The sequence below is a fragment of the Medicago sativa genome, chromosome 2, assembly GCF_051527215.1.
Source record: "Medicago sativa cultivar Bolivia chromosome 2, Bolivia_mono, whole genome shotgun sequence".
NCBI lineage: Eukaryota > Viridiplantae > Streptophyta > Magnoliopsida > Fabales > Fabaceae > Medicago > Medicago sativa.
Genome location: NC_140750.1, coordinates 31,391,391 through 31,414,186, shown reverse-complemented (window position 1 = coordinate 31,414,186; position 22,796 = coordinate 31,391,391). Strand labels below are relative to the sequence as shown.

General features: G+C 35.2%; 3 protein-coding genes across 3 annotated transcripts; all 3 read left to right on the top strand.

The window, feature by feature from the left end:
* The first annotated feature begins 356 nt into the window (after positions 1 to 356).
* On the top strand, positions 357 to 1,810 carry LOC146946237 (uncharacterized). Its single transcript, XM_085748178.1, has 3 exons — positions 357 to 378; positions 713 to 1,224; positions 1,415 to 1,810. Exons 1-3 carry the CDS (start codon positions 357 to 359, stop codon positions 1,808 to 1,810), a joined length of 930 nt encoding a protein of 309 aa, XP_085604304.1.
* A 54-nt stretch (positions 1,811 to 1,864) lies between these two features.
* LOC146946236 (uncharacterized) lies at positions 1,865 to 2,536 on the top strand. Its single transcript, XM_085748177.1, has one exon. It carries the CDS (start codon positions 1,865 to 1,867, stop codon positions 2,534 to 2,536), a length of 672 nt encoding a protein of 223 aa, XP_085604303.1.
* An 11-nt stretch (positions 2,537 to 2,547) lies between these two features.
* On the top strand, positions 2,548 to 3,150 carry LOC146946235 (uncharacterized). The gene has a single exon (XM_085748176.1). It carries the CDS (start codon positions 2,548 to 2,550, stop codon positions 3,148 to 3,150), a length of 603 nt encoding a protein of 200 aa, XP_085604302.1.
* Positions 3,151 to 22,796: the final 19,646 nt, after the last annotated feature.

Below are 22,796 nucleotides of genomic sequence, written 5' to 3'. Positions count from 1 at the left end.
AGTTAGTCTAACATTGTAGATAGGTAATATAGCTATAGTTTATTCTTTAATAAAAGATCATTTTTGTTAAAGACATCAATTTTTAATGTATCCGTTGTTGTACTTGTACAGTATAACATACAAGCTAGTGTTAAAATTATACAATAATATGTCCTGCCTAACAAAACATACTTGATTTTTTAATTGAGGTCGAAGTGGTCATGGGGTTTATTTAAGGCTGCAAACGTGGGAGAATTGTCTCAGCTTTTTTCAGCGTTTGTTTCTTTAACTCCTCAAGTTAAGAAATGGAGTGATTGTATCTTTTCTAACTCAGTTGTCGAGGCTCCAGTTTTTGTGGAGCATATTAAGGCGGATTCATGGAAATGGTTACCACCAAGGGTGAGAGGAGGAAGGGGTCTTTATAATAGTGGGTGGATCCTCTCAATTGTTTATTAAGGTTGTAGTCTATTTTTTTTTCTTTTGTTTATGTTAATATTAGATAGATGTTTATGTTAATATTAGATAAATGTTTATGTGAATATATGATAGAGTGTTTTTTTTTCTTTTGTTTATGTTAATATTAGATATTTGTTTATGTTAATATTAGATAGATGTTTATTAATATTAGATAAATGTTTATGTGAATATATGATAGAGTGTTTTTTTTTGTTTATGTTAATATTAGATAGATGTTTATTAATTAGTTTAGTACTTGTATGTTGTTTATTTATAGATAATGCTGAGAATGCGGGTGATCGAAAACCTAGAGTTGTCGATTCCATTAAGGTTGAAGCTCCTGCTAAGGTCGAAGTCTCCGTTAAAGTTGAGGCTTCAAGCGTCAATTCCGATGTGGACACGGCTCATTTCTTTTCAACCCAAGACACATGGAAAGATAAAAACGAATTGCTCGGTTGGCCCCGTCGACAAGCAAATATGGCTGGATTTACGGTTGTCATTAGAAGATCTTGTGAAGGAAGAAATGCTATGTTGGAGTTGGTTTGTGAACGGAGCGGCGACCACAAAGTACCGAAGACAAAAGTGAAGCATGAAGGAATGGGATCAAGAAAATGTGGGTGTTTGTTCAAGGTGCGTGGATATGTCCTTAGTGAAGACAATGCTTGGAAATTGGCTATTCTTAATGACGTTCACAACCATGAGATGGTGTCGTATGTAGCAGGGCACCTTCTTGCCGGAAGATTAATGGAGGACGACAAGAAGATTGTACATGACTTGACCGATTCTTCGGTGAAACCAAAAAATATTTTGACAAACTTGAGGAATAAAAGGAAAGAGACCATGACAAATATCAAGCAAGTCTACAATGAACGTCATAAATTCAAAAAGGCAAAAAGGGGTGACTTGACGGAGATGCAATATCTAATCACAACGTTGGAAGAGAATGGATATGTTTATTACGTAAGATGGCCAAAAGAAGATTGTCGACGAGGAGAAGGATAGTAAGTTGGTTGATACCATATTTGATGCATGGGAAAAATTGGTTGAATCTCCTACTCAAGAGTTATATGCGGCTAATCTAGTGGAATTCCAAGATGCTTGTAAGGATCATCCAAAGTTTCTTAACTATGTTCAAGAAACCATATTGAACCCTTATAAGGACAAACTAGTGAGGGCATGGACGGACCTTGTGTTACATCTTGGGTGTAGGACCACGAATAGAGTTGAAGGAGCTCATGGTGTGGTGAAGGAATATTTGTCCACCTCCAAGGGTGATTTGGGTACTTGTTGGCATAAAATAGATGAGATGTTGGCAAACCAATTTGGGGAGATACAATCATCGTTTGGTAGGAGCGTTACGGTCTTGGAACATTGATACAAAGATGTCACTTTGTACTCCGGGTTGGGTGGTAATGTGTCTAGACAAGCCATGAATTTTATTTTTGTGGAAGAAGAACGTGCTAGGAGAACCTTGTGCATTGAGAAGAAAACTTGTGGTTGTGTTCAAAGGACGTCGAATGGCCTACCTTGTGCATGCTTCTTTGCTATGAAAATCCGTCACAACATGCCCATTCGATTGGATGAGATACACCCGCATTGGCATAAGTTGTACATGGGTGAAGAACAAAGTAATGAAGATTTGTTTTCGGTCGCGGAGGAGTGGCTTGGTATCCAAGAACGTCTCCAAAGAGTTCCGTTCCAAATGAAACTAGAAATCAAAGAGGCTTTGCGGTTGTTAGCGTTTCCGGAGACCACATTGTTGTCACCACCTCCAAGAAAGGTGGCAACCAAAGGAGCTCCCAAAAAAATCAAAACTACACGTAGGATCCCATCTTCGTGGGAGACTATTGATTCTCAACATCCGGAAAGTCAATCTTCACCACGGAAAAAATCTTCACAAACTAAAAGAAAAGGTGCTCGCATTGGCATTTCTCCGGTTCCGGTTCCTAAGCCTAGTTTGGTTTCAACAAGTTATGATCCATCCAATCATATGTATTACATGCCAAAATTCATGAGGCCATACATTGAGAGAGTTGTGGATGTTATTGGTGACGGGCATTGTGGGTTTAGGGCTATAGCGGAAGCCGTGGGTTTGACATAGAAAGTCATGTTATGGTGCGGAGAGCACTTATTCAAGAGTTGAAAGAGCATAGGAGCAAATACATTGAGGTATATGAGAGCGAGGTCCGTTACAAGTACATCTTGGATGGATTGTATCCTCCCAAAAATCCTAGTAGCTTTGCACCTCCCGATAAATGGTTGACATTGCCGGATATGAGACACATCGTTGCATCATGTTACAATAGGCCGGTGTTAGAGATGACTACATGGAAAGACTACATCTCCAAGACTTTTTTCCCACTTAGAGGACGGCCTCCGGTTAACCCGAAAAGCAACATGATTTGCCTTGGTCTAATCCCAAATCATTTTGTCCTTCTTTCATTAAAAGATGGTTGCCAACTACCTCCAACATCCCCGGAGTGGAGAAATCACAGGAGCGAAGAGGCGGCAACATGGGAGGATGAATTCTTGGATCAACACGATCGTTTCCAAACACTCATGGACATTGAGGTCAAAGAGAGACCGGTTCCACCAAAAGAGCCAACAGATGAAGACAATCCAATTATGTTTGATGACACTCCGGTTAAAGCACACACTGAATTTGAAGATGTTCTGGAACATTTAGATGATTTGCTTTTATTAGATGAAATGTGACACTTTTTGGTCGGTGTTAATCCGTTTTTGGTTGATACGCGCCGACGTATTTTTTTGGATATATAATGTAATGACCAATTTTTTGGGTGATATAATGTAACTAACCTTCAACTATTTATATGTATATCAATATATTTGAGTTTCGCATTTATTAGTAATTAATGTACATTACGTGTAATGTTTTGCATAATGTGGAAAATTTGATGAATTTCAAACAATTGTTAAACGTTAACGCATTATCGATTTGGTGTAATGTAACCGAATAATTGATAAACTATTAAATGTTGATGTTTATGATTGCTGGATGTTGTTGTTTAGGTTTGATTTCCTCCGGAATTGTCATTTGAAATTACAGGTAAAACAGGACACATTTCCTGGGCAAAACCAGTTACAGACTGCACTGGTTCGGTAACTGGTGTTAGCGGTAGTTAACTGCCGCTGGAAGCCAGCGGTTGTTAACAACCGGCGTATTTCCCAGCAGTAGTTAACTACCGCCAGGGGCATTAAGGTCATTTCCATGTGTCAATTGGAAGTATTCTATGTCAAAAAAGCAATTTTCTATTGTTTTCCCGGACTGGTCCTTCTGGGGTTGGTATGTATGTTCCTAAACACATTCTACTAGTGTACACATTCTTCTTGTTTTAATAATTCCCGTGAAGCATGCTTGGCCCCATTTTTTATGTTAATTTGGATTCATATAGTTTGATTATTAGTGTAGGTCCATTGTCATTCCAAGTTTGTGGTTATATATGTTTAGTCGCAGATAAGAAAATGTGATCATTGTTCATAATTTCTAAGTCGACGGTCCAATTAGTTAATGAATAAACTATCAATTTAGTCTCTAAAATATATGAAAGCCCGTCAATTTTGTTTACAAAATCTTAGAATTAACTACTTTTTTTTTTTTAGAATCAGCAAATTTTATTCACTTCGAGCGCGTGTAAGAAACACTGCTAAAACTGGCAAAGCAGCCAAAGAAAATACAAGAGGCACTGATAAACCAGAAACCCCAAAAACAGACCAGCAGACAAAAAAAACTCCAATGGAGCAGAAAACCAAACTGCTGTCAACGCAGAAACAGGAACCGGCCAACAGCAAACACATGAGGCTAACATATGCTGAACAGCAAAACAGCAGCACCAAAACAATGAACCACAATCAGCCAAAAAACTGCATACCCCAGCCTCAAACTCCACTAAACTGAACCAGCCCCATTAACGCATAAGACACTCTCTAGGACACCAACACCATTCATAAAACAAAATTATATTAAATTGACATATTTTATATATTTTACGAATTACTTATTATATTTATATAGTTTAGAAACGAAATTGAATAGTTTGTAATAGTTTAAGTGCTAAATTGATGATATTCATGAAATGCAATGGTTTTATTTATGTATAAAAAAATGAAGCATTGTTTTTGGAATAATTATCGCTCGTGCTCATGATGGCACGCCTGACTATGTTTGAGGGTCATTTTTTATTTGAGTGGGAATTGCCAATTCCACCATTCATATTACATGATATATGACATACCATTAGTACATTATCAAAAAAAATTATGGACAAATGTTATCATTTAAGTTCTTAGGTTAGTATTTTTTTTCTTTTCTTAGTTTGTGCATGAAAATTAGTCGGTATGCATAATTAAGCATTATCCTTTTCATAATTGCACTTCATGTAGCCAAACTTCACAACTTCACTTTGTCAAATCCCACAATTGAGTCATGTGCAAATATTAGTAAATCAACGGTTATGTTAGTTTCTTGGATTTGAAGTCTGAACAGCTTAAAACTCCACACCGATGTACACAGGCTGATTTGTATTCATTCAACTGATTAATCTTGCATGGAATTGTTAATTCAGGGCTGAGATTAATATAAAGCCTTGGGAACATCTTCTGAAGGATATAAAAAAGGGGAACAAAAGGGTAAAATGGAAAGACAGAGAACCTTATGCTTATTGGAAAGGAAATCCTTATACTGCCGCAACACGACTAGACTTCCTCAATTGTAATGTTTCAACCGCACAGGATTGGAATCTCCGTTTATTTTCGCAGGTACAGACATATCCAAAGGCTTTCTGATAAGTTATAACACACATATCAGTATACAAAATGATGATATTTTGTCACAAATATGTAGGATTGGATGAAAGAGTCTGAACAAGGATTCAATCACTCAAACTTGGCAGACCAATGTACACAGGGACGGATGCATGTTGTTGCATCTGTGGGCTTGTGCCCACACAAAATTTTTAAAAACACTTTTTTTTCAGTATAATAATGTATCAATAGTTGACATTTTAACCACATTTCCCACACTAATCACAAATTATTTCTCTTTTAGTTCACACCTATCATCATATATCTCAAATCTTTTCTTGATAATATGAATATTATCAAGAATCGGATGCGAAATCGAGTGGAAGATGACCAGTTAAATGATTGTTTAATTATTTATAGAGAAAAATATTTTTATTGATATTAAAAATGATAAAATCATTCAAAATTTTCATAATATAAAAAATCGTAGAGGACAATTTTATATAAGGCGCCCCCACTATTCAAAAATCATGGATCCGTCACTGAATGTACATATAGGTAGGTAGTTCCATTTCATCTCAGATCACATGTTTTACTTTTTATCCCAAAATTCATCATGTGCATTTAAATTAATATAGTATTTATGTATTTGATTTTCCTTGATATCAGATACAAAGTTTATATTGAAGGATACGCGTGGTCTGTGAGTGAGAAATACATTCTAGCCTGTGATTCCCCTACACTATTAGTGAATACTCAATACTACGATTTCTTCACAAGAAGCCTACAACCATTGCAACATTATTGGCCTATAAGGAACACTGACAAATGCAAATCCATTAAACATGCAGTTGATTGGGGCAATAATCATGAGCAAAAAGTGAGTCTCACTCCATCACACATCGTTCTCAATTCCTTGTAATTCATTTATCTTAAAAGTCCATATACCGTCTATGCTTCTTGACGGTAGTAAAGGTTTAAATCGTGGTTATGATATTATATCGTGGAAAATCCTAGTCGAATGTTTTTGACACAACCTCAATTTTAATTGCAATCATGCCATCGGAAAACTTGACGTCGAGTTCAAGGCAGGCGTAAGATTTAGTGAGCATATGGTTTGGACCGGCCCTGGTCGCGTCATTGATCATGGTTGCATATCTTTGTTTATGCACTACACCGTTAAATATTTGCATTTCACTCATTGTGAGTTTGTATGCTTATATTTGCTGAAGAAATTTTTGATGAAATGGTATGAGAAAGTAAATATGATAAAATTTTAAAAACTGGTGACTATTTTCAATATATCAATATTAATGAGGTGCGCTTCTTTTATTTATTTTTTATTTTGTATCCAAATTAGTGAGCTTAAGATATTAAAAGAAAGAGTGAATCATCAACTTCGTCCCTGAATTTTCACGGGTCGGCCAACTTCATCCCTCAATTATGCGAAATATCAATTTAATCCATGAATTTGTTAAATGTCAATCAAGTTAGTCATTCTGTTCAAATGGAGCGTTAACGGGGCTGACGTGGCCGTTAACCTCTCACATGTCAGACGCCACGTAAGCAGGGACTAATTCTGTTGATAATAACAAACATTTCCAAGGACTAAATTGATTGATTTGCAGAAAATGTTTTGGCTTTCTTCCCAAATGGCTCTTTTCTTCCCCAACAGCTTTCTTCCCCAATTGTATAAAATTGGAACCCTAATTATACAATCTGCAATCTACACTCTATAATCACGAAAATTTCCTCCAATAATAAGTGGTCCAGTTCTGCCCCAATTCAAAAAACTTCAAACACTAATTTTTTCGTGTTGAATCTGAAAGTCAAAATCCTCAAAATTTCTTGAAGCAAAACTGTTGAAATTGAATCTAGAATGTGGGGTGGGAATATGGGAAAAAGCGGTTATGAAAGTCAAGCTTCATCTTCAAGCTCCAAGTTTAATGGTGTTGTGAGAGTGCTTGAATGTTGGTGTCCTACAATTTGTGTTGTTAGAAAATCTAATACTTCAAAAAATCCAGGAAGACCATTCTATGCTTTCCCTCTGCCAAAGGTTGGTTTAACTAATGAAAAGAGGTTGAAGATGATTGAGAAATGTAATCTTTCTATAATAATATTGCCATCAAATTAGTCCCTGAATTATTTCTCTATCTATCAAATAGATCCCTACGTTATATAAAAACCATCAAATAAGTCCCTGAATTGTTTAATCAGATATCAAATTGATCATTGAAACATGTGTAAAAAATAAACTAAAAAAGGCAGAACACACAAATTGAAACTGAAATATTACGTAGGCATAAGTCATAGGTCATAAGTCATAAGTCCGAGAAATTACATAGGTAAAAGCAACCCAATTATGGGGCATTAACAATTAATAAGTCTTAAAAGGCAAGTTAAGCAAAAAGAAACCCAACTATGGGGCATAATTCAAATAAGTCTAAATATTACAAATCCAAAACATCTATTAAACTCCAGGAAGCATCACTTCTTTGGAAATTCGGGAGTTGGTATAAACTCCATGAATTTAGTAGGTTGAGTCGAACCGGATGGACCATAAGTTGGATATGGAACCCTAATTATGCCAGCAAAAGTTGGATGAGCTGGTGCATGACACCTCATTGGTGTTTGCTTAAGCCTATCAGCTGAAAGAACTGGTCCTCTAAGGCCTCCTGGGTGCATAAACCTGAAATTGCAATTTCAATCAAATTAGTCCCTAAAATCATAAATCTTGGTACCAAACCCTCAACACCACCTCACAGGTAACAAAAAGATAGTCTACATATTCCACACCCTCACACACAGACCTGACACCAAGTGTTAGCAGGGTAAGTTAGAACTGAACGCTTAAGGAGATTAAGACGGGAGGGAAGCCTATCAAGTAATAACTACCAGGAGACCACCTAGACCTTGAACGGGGCCGAACTATGGCACACATGTCCCATCATACTGTGAAGGTGAGAAACAAATCAAGAATTGGGGAGGGGGGAGTTGAATTGTGTTAGCTTTTTCTTCTTTTCAAACTAAGTTCAAAGTCCAGAGACTGATAGAGTTCAGATTCTGGAACAATGTTCAGAGTTTAATGCAGCATATAAAGTATATATATATATATATATATATATATATAGAGAGAGAGAGAGAGAGAGAGAGAGAGAGAGAGAGAGAGAGAGAGAGAGAGAGAAGAAAGACACAAATAAATTATCCTGGTTCCTTCCACAATCCGGAAGTAGTCCAGTCCCCCTTGCACTTCCAAGGAGATTTCACGAAAATCAAGTTCTGATTACAAATGCTCAAGCACACAAGCAAAAGACTTCAAATACTCAAGCACACAAGCAAGATTTCCTATGCTCAAGAACAAAAGCAAGAGACTTCTAAACAAACAAATTACACAGAAATATGTTTGGTTTGAATATACAATCAGTGGTGTTCACAATACAAATCAAATCAGACTCTTAAGACTAGAATTTCTAAAATATGAAAGTTGTTAAGAAATTCTAAGTGTTTGATGCACAACAATTTCAGCAGAGTTTTGACACAATTTAAATGTTGTTGAGTCTCTACAAATCTTCAAGTCTTCAATCCTTTATATATAGGTATGAAAGATACGTTGTAAAAGTGCCAGCACATCAAAAGTGTCGTTATAGAAGCTTGATCAATCACTAATGATTTGTTGCTTGATTTGGTTAATGCCCTAGGAGGGAATAATTTGAAATTCATTCCTTGTATGGAGAATTAACCAGCAGAGACACAATTGTAGCAGTACTATGCGTAGACATGAATGAAGTAGTGGATAGTGGTTGTACAATTGTACTATTGTCATTTCTCCGCGCTTCATTACTGGATAAGCATCCAATGCCTTCTAATTCCTCTGAAATAGTTGTTGCTCCAGCCTTTTATTCCTTCTGCAATCCTGTGTCTTCAAATAACCAAATAAACTGAATTCAGGTTCAGACTCTTGTGGCTTCAGACTCTAACTTCTTCAGACTCTGACTTGCAACATAAGCTTTCTTTGTAGATTTTTTTGCTTTCATTTGTTCTTCCAGAACCAATACTTTGTTTTAAGACATAAATTTTAGTCTATGGTCATGCACACTTGAACAAATATTAGTATATTCAATTGAACTTTTAATACCTTGTTATCATCAAAACTAAAGGTTACAATATTAAACACATTTTGTTCCAACGTACTGACCATCGAATCATTCACATCCCCATTTCGGAGAGCCTCGCCGAATAGGACCACACATGAAGAACGAACAAAGTAAATTCTGTCTGGAGTATACCTCCAAGACCAAGAATCCCCCTTCAGATAATCTAACCCCCTCCAAACTAGCAAAAAGTTCATGCGCCAAATCCAGCTCCCAAGCAAACAAGGGTCTACGTCACTGCAGGTTCCACTCCCAAACATATCCCCTCGAAACACGTTATTCATTCCATAGTTTGCTAGAACTTAACATAACAAAAATATCTATAGCAAACCCGTACATGTCTTGCCTAGTAGGATATATAATAACATCTACAAAAACAAGCATTTCGTCATTATGTACAGGGTATAATTCCTACTATTTCTTGTTGCCTACAATACCAATTTCTATTATGTGTTTATTTCTCATTTTCCAGGTGATTCACATCATTGCTGCAATGGAAATAAACTCAAGATTGGTCTCTTCTTTCTTTGTAGTGGCCAAAATGAAATCGGTTTAACTATGTATGTAATAATAAGAATCTCGTCTCAAATCTATTCTACTTTTTTGTCTGCTTGCCGGTTCCCTTACTCTAGTTTATTTTTGCTTGTTACCATGGAATTCTCAACGACCAGTGTTACTAGGGTCCAGAAGTTACACGAGGGGTTTTCATAAACCAATTAACTTTGAATGGGACATGCCTACGTTAACCGTTAACCCTCTGCTTGATTTCATAGACTATTATTTGGCATGTAGTTCACTAATTTCATAGACTATTATTTTTACCTTTTTTCTTGCACCGTCACTGATTTTCTTGCAGTGGGTTGAACAATGATCCTCTCTTATCGGAAAATCGTAAAGAAGGAAAATAACATAGACAAACCAAAGTCAAGGTTTGCACTAGAAAAATTCATGTATGAAGATACAATCTAGAAAAGTTATAAATAGTAAAAGGTAATTAATGATATATGGCTTCAAAGAGAATAACAAAGGAGAAGATTAGGATTTCGTAAAATTAAATTAAAGAGAAGGAATACGAAATCATAGTGGGCTACGAAATCATTACAAATTAATGGATCCATGTAAACAAAATTGACTAGCAAATAGCACGGCAAGTGGTATTGCAACTTTGATGGTTTACAACCATATTTGCCAATTCATGATCAAACGAATCAAAATTTAGCAACACCACTATATAAGGGGACGCTACACAATCCTCAAAGGTATGATTCATTTCAACCTTTAACCCTTATTTCTTCTCTCTTAATGACTTGAGCGTCTGAGTGTCTGAATGTACACACCCTCCACCGTTCTAGAGCTCACATATACACAAAACTACCGCATTGGACGTCATATTACTTACCAAGATGAAGAAATCAAATTATGAAGTCTCTGTTGATCGATAATCTAAAAAGGATTCTAATATTACAATTTGGCTTTATGAAATGCCGTTGTTTTCGAAAAACTGCGTCAAATTTAAACATTGCAATCATTTTCAAGTTTTATGAACTAGAAGGCTCACTAGGTTCCCATATTATCTCTCATTGTGAAGTCAAAGGAATGGTACCTACACAAGTCAACTGAAGTAATGGCAAATTGGACTGTATTAGAAGATAAGTTCATTAGCCAATTCTATCCTCAGGGCAAAGTGCAAGATGCAATGACTGCCATACCTATGTTTTATCAGAAGCAGTTGAAACCCTCTGTAAAGCATATGGGAGTGTTATAACTTACAAGTCCATGCTTATAAACAGCGGCGAAGCTCGCGAAAAATTTATGCAGGGGCCAACTATAAAGATGATTTTTTTTTGAAAACAGACGTATTAAATTTAAGGATAAAATATATTTTTAGTCCCATAAATTATAATTTTTTAGGTTTAGTCCTTAAAAAAATTATTCAATTTTTTCTCAGTTTTTTAAAATTTTACAAAAAAAATGTTTTTAGTCTTGAATTTAATCTCTAACAAAAAATTAAGGACTAAAATTAACAAATCTTAGATACTTAACATAAAAATCGCTATTTTAAAACGTTGAGCAAAATGCATTTGAAGAACCCAATTTCATCAACTGCCTGTTTAATAATAGATTAATAATGTCTTTTCAAATATAAATAAATAAGTTATTTGCAAAAGAAACTCATTGTCCATTTAATTTGTCTATGACTATTGTCTTGATAATTTTTATTGTTGAAAAAGGTTTCTCTATTGTTGTTATTGAGACCGAAAGTATCAAACCAATACAAATACACTCTCCGTCCCTATATCTAAGCACCCATTTGATTTTATTTTTGTCCCTAAATGTAAACTCCTTTTCAAATTACTAGATGCATTTATTACTTTTTTCCTAAACATACCCCTAATTAATACTACTAACTTGTCTTGATATATGAATAGTCAAATTTAATACACATACAAACAAAGATCAAATTGGTAATATTAATACACAAAACAGGCACATTGATTACACTGACAACTTTTCTTAAGAAATGTGAAAAAAGCAAAGGGGGTTACATTAAGGGACAGAGGGAGTAAATCTATCAATTTTGTAGTAGTTTTTTTACTTTATTATTTATGCTAACTTTTGCAACTAAACTTGTTTGGGGTAACTCAATATTTATTATTTAGGGTAGCCGGATATAAATACATACCGACTAATTCAAGAATAATATTTTTTTTAGGGTAGCCAAGGCTACCCCTCCCATATGAAGGGCTACACCCCTGCTTATAATATGACCTAACCACATGTTTGATGATATAACTCAGATTCAAATTTTCAGGAAGTGACTACAACAACAACAACATAAACTCTTGCTAGATGCTACAATAGGAGGTTCATTAATTAATATCCAAGAATGTTGCTGATGCGATCAAGACTTTAGAGTCTATGACCCTGAACGATCGTAAAATGAGTAAATTACACTATCCTCCCCTCAAAGATGCTTGAATACTCTCCTCCCCTCTTATGTTAAAATATACACTTCTCTCCCTTGAAAAGTGAAATTTATACCCCCCTCCCCTATAAGATGCTTGAATTACAACTCTCTCCCTTAATAATTCAATATGGACTACACTTTAATCTATTTTGACATAAATAAATATTTTTATAATATATATTAATTTTGAATCACCATTTAAAAAATATAAATTTGTTTCTTTATAATCTAAACGTGAATGACAATTAAATTTAAATATTTTGTTATTAATTTTATAATTTAGAGTATAAAAATCACTTTTAAATAACCATACTTAATTGACTTTAGTAATTTTTCATATATTTTAATTTTATTTTGGGTTGTTTCATATCTTATAATAGGGTTTAAAACTATATGTTAATAAAATTGTGAATAAAAAATAGAGAAAGACATGTATTCAAAATTTGATTATATTAAAATGAACCCGCTATGCTATTTTTCTTTGAAGTGTGTTAGATTATTTTTTTTCTAGATTATTAGAAATTAAAAAAAAATATTGAGGGACTAAAGCGTAGATTTTAACATAAGAGGGGAGGGGAATGTAATTCAAGCTTCTCTCAAGGGAGGGGAGTGAAATATTTTCTAATATGTTTTGAATAAGAGGGGAGGGAAGTGTATATTTTAACATAAGAGGGGAGGGAAGTGTAATTCAAACATCTTTGAGGGGAGGGGAGTGTAATTTACTCTCATAAAATTGAGCAAAATAGAGGCAACACACAAAATAAAGCTGGATTTCTGGAGCTTTGCTCTGAATTTAAATGGGGCACCACAAGTAGACAGTGAGATTGGATCTCTCGAATTAGTCACTTTTTGGACCAAATACCAAAATTTAGAATAAGAAAATGTGTAAATTCCAAACACTAAACTACTTAACCAAAAAAGAATTGGACCGAGTAATGAATTTTAAAAAAAAATTGCATTCCAACCACTAAACTACTTAACTGAAAAAAATAATAAATGAATAAAAAAAATACAATTATCTATAACAATATATAAAAGGATTACACTATTTTTTTTGGCTGGATTTAACATTATTCCGTTATACCCGTAAATAAATTTACCTTTTAAGAATACTATATTGTTTGTGTTATTGAAAAAGATAAGAATTTTGATTATATTTGTTATATTGTTGGTAAAAGATAAATATAATTTGTTACTATTTAAAAGTCACAAACATCTATAAATATAATTTTAATGAAAAGCAAAATTTCTTAAAAAACATTGTTTATAATTTACACACATTAAAGCGGTAAAGAAAATAATGCCCATGTGAATGCTAGTGTTGTTAAAGAAAATGAATTTTGACCAATAATAAAGACCATTGTGGCTTGTTGAAATGGATAAAATAATTTACTAAACAAATTTGCAAATAAAATTCAATAAGCCTATAAGCCACCTTACCTAAAATGAATTGGGATTTATGATCCGATTGCACAAAATCTATCAAGAGGTCTAAATTGTCGTTTTTTGAATCAGACCGTAACTCTTGATCAATTTATTTCACTTGATTTACGATGTTGAACATTCTGAGGGGTCGAAAGAGCAATCACCATACAAATCCAACTGCTCGACAAATAGGTCTAAAATAGTCAATTATTACCATTCATAAAATCACATAAAATTGTGCTTAACATGCTTGAATTCAATTTGGTGACATTACCAACTAGTTAAATAACAACTATAAAAGAGAAATAGAAAAGGGGAGTTTAAGAATATAAAAAGGAGAGAGAGTTAGAGAGGGAGTTTTAACGAAATGGATTAAAATAAGAGAGGAAATTAGTGAAAACACCGCGGAGAACATCTTCCTGTGGTTGAGCTGGATTGATGTGTGGTTGAGCTGGATTGATGCGGTTCCCCTTATAACAATTGCACATGCCGTTGTAGGAAGAGTAGACGCCTCCACATTTGTAACAAAAACCACAACCACACCTGCAATTTAAGAATACAAGTTGAGTTAATAACAAACTAGAACGGAGGGCTGAAGATCATATTTGTTTTTAAAAAGACAAATCTTTGTTGTCAATTACAATATTTGTTTTTCATATTTCAAGATAAGTTATTAGTATTGAGTAAAAGTATGTTTAGGAAAAATAAATGTATCTAGTAATTTGAAAAGAAGTTTATATTTAAGGACAAACAAAAACCACTCTGGGGTATAAACAAAGTCCACTTTTTACTTCCGATAGAAATTAACATGGTTAAAAAATTGAACTAATCCTTCTATAAAATCATGTTCTCAAATTGACATATGATCTATAACAACCTAAATCAAAAGTATGTCAATTAGGTCCATTGCATAACAAATTTTTTTTTTGTTGACAAAAACAAATATAACAATCAAATAGGTACACACTTGGCAAGAAGAAGAAGAAGGTGGTTTTAGATGGTCTTTTTCACTCTCAATTATATCATTTAACAAATTTGCATATTAAAATGTTATATTGTTGGTGCCATTTAAAAATATAAGAATTTACACTACTAGAATTTAGGTTTTTTATAGCACCATTTTAATAGCGTTTTCTACATAACGCTATTCAAAAGGAAACACACAGATGTATTATAGCGCTTCTAGGTGGGGAGTTATATTAGGATGCTCATAATTTGGTTTAGATAGCGCTTTTTGGAATACGTTACTATTTTCCATCCCTTAGATAGCGTTTTTGCATAAATGCTATTGTTTGTGTGATCCTAAGTTAGCGCTTTCACAAAAGCGCTATTCTAGGACTTTATCAAATTTAGAAAAAAAAATATTACCAAGAAATTTTCCATTTCCAAGCACAAAAATTCTTCACTACCCAAAACTCATTCAGTCACAAAAACACTCAAGGGTCCAAAGGTAAAAGAGCAATTTCTTTCCAGCTCCAAGGTGAATTGTGGGGGTCTTTCTAATCTCTCAAGTTCAACGGGATTCAAGCTTCGGACATGGCAAAGAAGAGTTCGAGGTGAATAACTTCAAGGATTGCATAGGAGTTTGAGTTTCGAAGACTTAGAGAATCTCCAATTTTAAGTAGGATTTACCAGCAGAACAAAAGAGTATTAGAACAATTGTCTATGATTTCGGGATATTTGTAATTTTTTCTATATTTGACTTTGTAATTCTATTCTTCCAGAAACATAGCAATTCTAGGGTGTTTTTGATGTAATTCACGAAGAAATCATGCAAACTGTCAAAGCAAGAACATCTGAAGATTAGTGAAGACTTTGGAAAGATCAAGAATGAAGACTTAAGAGGCCTTAAAAGACTTTACAGAGGGAGAAATTTTGTTCCTAGGTCCCAAGACATCTTATATGGAAGCAAACACCCAAAAAGATGGAAAAACGGAGATTTAGGGCACGAAACGCACTCACATGCGCCTAGAGCATGCTTCATGCACCTAGAGCATGAGGTGTGCACCTCGAACATGCCTGAAAACGGGCTAAAACTTCTTTTTGCTACCTTTTAGTGGGAAAAGCCTGGTTTTTGTGCCCAACTTCAGGTGAAAACTCTCCCTATAAATACCGCATTCCTCATTCAGAAATTCTCATTAAGAACGAAGCGGTTCAAGAGGAAGGCAAGCACTGGGAGCTTCTAGGGAGGAGTTTCTCTCTCCTCACTCCAAGTTTCTCTAGGGTATCTTTTGTAATTTATCGTTAGTTACCATGGGTAACTAAATCTCAAGACATCTTATATGGAAGCAAACACCCAAAAAGATGGAAAAATGGAGATTTAGGGCACGGAACGCACTCACATGCGCCTAGAGCATGCTTCATGCACCTAGAGCATGAGGCGTGCACCTCGAACATGCCTAAAAACGGGCTAAAACTGCTTTTTGCTACCTTTTAGTGGGAAAAGCCTGGTTTTTGTGCCCAACTTCAGGTGAAAATTCTCCCTATAAATACCGCATTCCTCATTCAAAAATTCTCATTAATTACGAAGCGGTTCAAGAGGAAGGCAAGCACTGGGAGCTTCCAGGGAGGTGTTTCTCTCTCCTCACTCCAAGTTTCTCTAGGGTATCTTTTGTAATTTATCGTTAGTTACCATGGGTAACTAAATCTTTTGTAATTCATCTTTGTGGTTAATTCATCATGAACTAAACTCCTTCCCGTAGTTTTGACATGACGAGGTTATGATATTATTTGCTTAATATTTGTAAAGCTCTAGCTTCGTGCTTCTTTCAAACAACTTGTTTTAGCATTAAATCTTTAGAAGTAATGCAATTGAAATTGGGTCCCATCCAAACTCTCCAAGCACATATCAGATCTATCTTTGCCCCAACTACTGAACACTACCGGCACCAACAAATTATTTATTCAACCTTCAACTTGTAAAAGGAGCAGCGGTGTCTGGGGTGTTTACTAAAGAACCACTTCCAAGATTGGAATTGGATCTTCTCATCCAGGTTGTCAACCTCTAAAGTCAAACAAAAAAAAATAATGTCATTCCGGGCTTTTCAGATAGACCACACAATTGCATGCCAGACTGAAATAACACCTAGCCTATCTCCGCTCCGACTCTCTAAAGACACAAAGACCTGGAACAACCCCTCAATATTCCATGGCAACACCCAATCCCACTCTAACCACCTAAAAACTTGGTACCAAACCCTAAACACCATCTCACAGGTAACAAAAAGATAGTCTACAGATTCCACACCCTGTACACAGACCTGAGACCGAGTGTTAGCAGGGTCAGTTATAACCGTACGCTTAAGGACATTAAGGCGGGAGGGAACCATATCAAGTAAAAACTAACAAGAGACCACCTAGACTTTGAACGAGCCCAACTATGCCACACATGTACCAACATACCGTGGAGGTGAGAAAAACACAAGAAGGGGGGGGGGGGTCGGGTTGAACAATGTTAGCTTTTTCATCTTTTCAAACTAAGTTTAGAGTCCAGAGTCTGATAGAGTTCAGATTCTGGAACAATGTTGAGAGTTTAATGCAACGGATAAAGTAAAGATAGAGAGAGAGATAGAGAGAAAAGAAAGACATAAAGCAATTATCCTGGTTCCTTCCATAATCCAGAAGTAGTCCAGTCCCCATTGCACTTCCATGGAGATTTCAGTAAAATCAAGTTCTGATTAGAAATGCTCAAGCACACAAGCAAGAGACTTCAAATACTCAAGCAAAATTTCCTATGCTCAAGAACAAAAGCAAGAGACTTCTAAACAAACAAATTACACAGAAATATGTTTGGTTTGAACACTTGATATACAATCAGTGGTGTTCACAATACAAATCAAATCAGACTCTTAAGACTAGAATTTCTAAAATATGAAAGTTTTTAAGAAATTCTAAGTGTTTGATGCACAATAATTTTAACAGAGTTTTGACACAATTTAAATGTTGTTGAGTCTTTACAAATCCTCAAGTCTTCATTCCTTTACATAGAGATATGAAAGATACGTTGTAGACGTGCCAGCACATCAAAAGAGTCGTTATAGAAGCTTGATTAATCACCAATGATCTGTTGCTTGATTTGGTTAATGTCCTAGGAGGAAATAATTTGAAATTCATTCCTTGTATGGAGAATTAACCAACAGAGACACAACTGTAGCAGTACTATGCGCAGACATGAATGGAGTAGTGGAGTAGTGGTTGTACAATTGTACTATTCTCATTTCTTTGCGCTTCTTCAGTGGATAAGCATCCAATGCCTTCTAATTCCACTGAAATAGTCGTTGCTCCAGCCTTCTATTCCTTCTGCAATCTTGTGTCTTCAAATAACCAAATAAACTGAATTCATGTTCAGACTATGGTGGCTCCAGAATTTGACAGTCAGCTTCTGATGGTCTTCAGACTCTGACTTCCAACATAAGCTTCCTTTGTAGATTCTTTTGCTTTCATTTGTTTTTCTAGAACCAATACTTTGTTTTAAGACATATAAATTTTAGTTTATGATCATGCACACTTGAACAAATATTAGAATATTCAATTGAACTTTTAATACCTTGTTATCATCAAAACTAATGGTGGCAATGTTAAACACATTTTGTTCCAACATACTGACCACCGAATCATTCACATCCCCATTTCGGAGAGCCTCATCGAATAGGACCACACATGAAGAACGAACAAACTAAATTCTGTCTAGTGTATACGTCCAAGACCAAGAATCCCCCTTCAGATAACCTAACCCCCTCCAAACTAGCAAAAAGTTCATGCGCCAAATCCAGCTCCCAAGCAAACAAGGGTCTACGCCACTATAACATATACCCTCGAAACAGGTTATTCATTCCATAGTTTGCTAGCACTTAACATAACAAAAATATCTATAGCAAACCCGTACATATCTTGCCTAGTAGGATATATAATAACATCTAAAAAAACATGCATGTGTACAAGTTTTAGGACTAAAATAATTTATTTAATCACTTACAAATACATAATTATAAAAAGATTATGTATGTTACCCGTGAAAGTCATTTAATACGACTTTACACCAAATTTTTAACACCAATAACTAAACCTAATCCCACTAAGTGGTGTCGACTATATAACTCAAATGATGCCACAATGTTCTTTCAGAAACCATGTCGATAGAATTTAATGACTCGTTTGAATATCTTCAGGCTTAAGATTATTGTTGATCTATCTGGTTTAAGGTGTTGTCACCTAGTTGTGTCAGGTCAGTGGCGGAACTGGGGTTGGCAAGGGGGAGCCACCGCCACTCCATCCTAAAAAAAGTTAAAAATGTATATACCCGAAATTACAAAAATACCCTTCAGTAATACTAGTATTCCCAAGCCAGTTTCATTTCCTCTTCCCGTTTCTCTTTCATCTGAGAAGAGAACTGAGAAACGCGATCCATTTCTTCTCCCAACCAAAACAAATCGATCCACCACCACACCACCGTCGCGATTACTCTCCTCCTTTTTTCAGTTTAGAGAGCTATCTCCATCTCTCTCTAAAAACCCTAATTGTTGTAACTTGTAAGTAATGTGAAATTGAATGTGATTTCCTTCAATTATGATCTGTGTTGCACGGGTGCGGGTACGGTACCCGGTACGGGTGCGGGTGCGGGTACGGGATACGGCATTTCTCAAAAAACAAAGGTACGGGTACGTTACGATAAATTTTTTTTTTTTTAATTTAAAATAAATAACATTGCATGAGAAAATTATATTGCTCAAATGACGACAAAAATTCAACCAAAAAAAAAAATTACAACGCTAAAACCATAGTCACATAATTCGCAATTCGTTCGATACGCGGTACGGGTACGGGTTCGCGGTACGTGACATTAGAAGAATTCGGTACGTGTAGGGGTATAGAGCTTCGGTACGCTTCGGATCGTAATACTAATATTACCTAATTAAATATATAAGCCATCAATAAATTATTTTTACTAGAATTTTTATAAAAAAAAAAAAATAAAATATTTTACTTAAAAAAATTGAGTTTACGTTTAATTTTTTTTTCACAAAGTCATACTTATTATATTGTTTATTACTTGTGAGTAGCAATTCTCAATTCATTGGGCCAGCCAAATGTAGAAAAGCCCAATACAAAGAATGTCCAGTGCAGCAAGAGCCCATCCAACACACCAACCCTAATTTCATTATCTTCTTCCTCATTCCTCCATACAGCAGCAGCCGCTACCAGTCCCAGTCTCTTCAACTGACTTTCTTCACTCTCTCGCGTTCTTCTCACTTTCAGGTAACAACATCGTTCTTCAACTCACAGCTATCCCCCTTACTCTCACAACGCTGGTTTCTATGGGTACTCTTGGTTCGCGAGTTTTGACGAATTTCTTCACGAATCTGAGCGAACCAATACGCGAAAGAACCGCGAATCGGTTCGCGCGTACCAATTCGCGGTTCGCCACTCAAGCAGCGAATTATGTGACTATGGCTAAAACATCCAAATTGAAAAACTAAAGTACCGGATAAAACTTAATAACATGCATGAATAGGAAAAATCACACTCCAACTGTGTCGATATCACTATTTCCTTCCTCATCTTCAGTAAAATGACTAGCTTCAATGCTATTAATTCTCATAAAAGGGCTTGTTTTTCTCAAAAAAAAAAAAAGAGGATATGCGTGGAGTTAAGTTTGACTTTTATAAAAAAACAAAAAAAAACTATAATTGCTCCATTTTCTCCAAAAAAAGAGGATAAACGTACCCAATCAGTACCACTGCAGTACCCCGGCCGTACCCAACCATTTAAAAAAAAAAAAAAAAAACTGGTGCTTCATGGGTGCGTACAGTACGCGTACCGTACGTGTACCAGTACCCGCGCAGTACCCGGTACGGGTACGTTTAGCAAAACGGAGTACCCGTGCTTCAGAGATTATGATTCTGATTTGATGATTACATGTTCTTTAGTTGATTCCCATGAGTTCTTTTGGAAATAAAATTCCAAAAGGCCCTTAAATGTGTGTAGTTTCATTTGTTTGCAATGAAAAATCATTGAGCTACTTCTGCAACTATTAGAATCTAAAGGATCTCGTCAGTGATTTTTATTAAGATGTTCATCAATCATATTTGTGGTACCGTTAATAACTTACACTTTTTTATGCAAGAGGAGAAACTAACCAAAGACTTCAATGTTTTATATCTATGCTCATTGATTTCCATTTTAATTGATCTTCGAGGTTCTGTGTCAATCCATACACATGAAATGAAAAATAGGTAAAATTACTCCTGTTATATTCATGCCTCTTTGCCTTTGCTTTGTCGTGGTTCAATTTTGAACAATCAATTTAATTAAACAATAGGTGAAAATTATACTTGAAAGTGTTCTGTGTAACTTGTGTATGTAATAATACGAATCTCGTCTAAAATCTATTTTACTTTTTTGTTTGCTTTGCCGGTTCCCTTCCTCTAGTTTATTTTTGCTTGTTACCATGGAATTCTCAACGACCAGTGTTACTAGGGTCCAGAAGTTACACGAGGGGTTTTCATAAACCAATTAACTTTGAATGGGACATGCCTACGTTAACCGTTAACCCTCTGCTTGATTTCATAGACTATTATTTGGCATGTAGTTCACTAATTTCATAGACTATTATTTTTACCTTTTTTCTTGCACCGTAGCAAATCACTGATTTTCTTGTAGTGGATTGAACAGAGATCCTCTCTTATTGGAAAATGGTAAAGAAGGAAAATAAAATAGACAAACCAAAGTCAAGGTTTGCACTAGAAAAATTCATGTATGAAGATACAATCTAGAAAATTTATAAATAGTAAAAGGTAGTGATTGTTAACGATATATGACTTCAAAGAAAATAACAAAATAACAAAGGAGAAGATTAGGATTTCATAAAATTAGAATGGCATAAGAACAATAGAGAGAATGTAAATGTGATTGACTGCAGTCATAAAAATGATGTAGTCATGCAGTCAAATTAAATACAGCCATTTGATCAAAATAATGGTCCAAATAAATCACAGAGGAGCGGTTGTTGGCAGAGGTGGATCGTATTGAATCCGCCGGAGTTATAGAGCTTGATGAATTGAGCCATTCATGTTCACCAAGGAAGATAATGAGGTGCCGGAAAGGTGGAAGCAAGAAGAAGGGAGAAGTAAAGAATCTTCATAACTGCTGGGATGAAGTATGCGGAGTTTTCTCCTTTTCCAATCCTGTGTTGTGAGCTTAAAGTGGAAAAACTAGAGAAGTTGAATCCTAACGGTTGATTAGATTAGATGGTTCTGTTTGGTTTGACTGGGTGACTGTGTCATTTTTATGACTGCAGTCAATCACGTCCCAGAGAGTACCAATACGAATTAAAACGAAGCAGATTAAACCAAACCAAAAGAACAATAGAGAGAAGGAATACAGAATCATAGCGGACTGCGAAATCATTACCAATTAATGGATCCATGTAAACAATATTGACTAGCAAATAGCACAACAAGTGGTATTGTAACTTTGATGGTTTACAACCATATTTGCCAATTCATGATCAAACGAATCAGACTTTAGCAACACCAAAAGCAATGAAACAAAATATCATGCTCGTGTAAGAACGTGCAATTAATTTCTCACTGTGTTGGGATTTAAATTTAATGTAGTTATTAGTTACGAATCTAGTGTAAATTCTTGATCTAATTGGTTATATATAAAGGGAAACACTACTTTTAGCGAGAAAAGATCCAACGAAAGCATCGCTAAGCCTTGTGGACAATTACCCATCTCCACATTTTACTATTTTAACCCACATCATCCACCGTGTATTCCAATAACTACTGATGACGTTGTTTTTAACATCAAACAAGATAAGTATTTGTGTATCGTCTCCACAGGGAATAGTGCGTTATCAAGGACAGTTTAACATCAATTATCATTCCAAGTATTAAGAGTACTTGTTTGTTTGAATTGAAATGTAACTAGTTAAACTAATTGCAAAAAGTAAAAGTTGAGATAAATAAGGATTGAAACTTGTTAGGAGTAGAGTTCCTTAACCAAGCGTCACACGTAACCTAATGATCCATACGAATTCTAGCTTTATA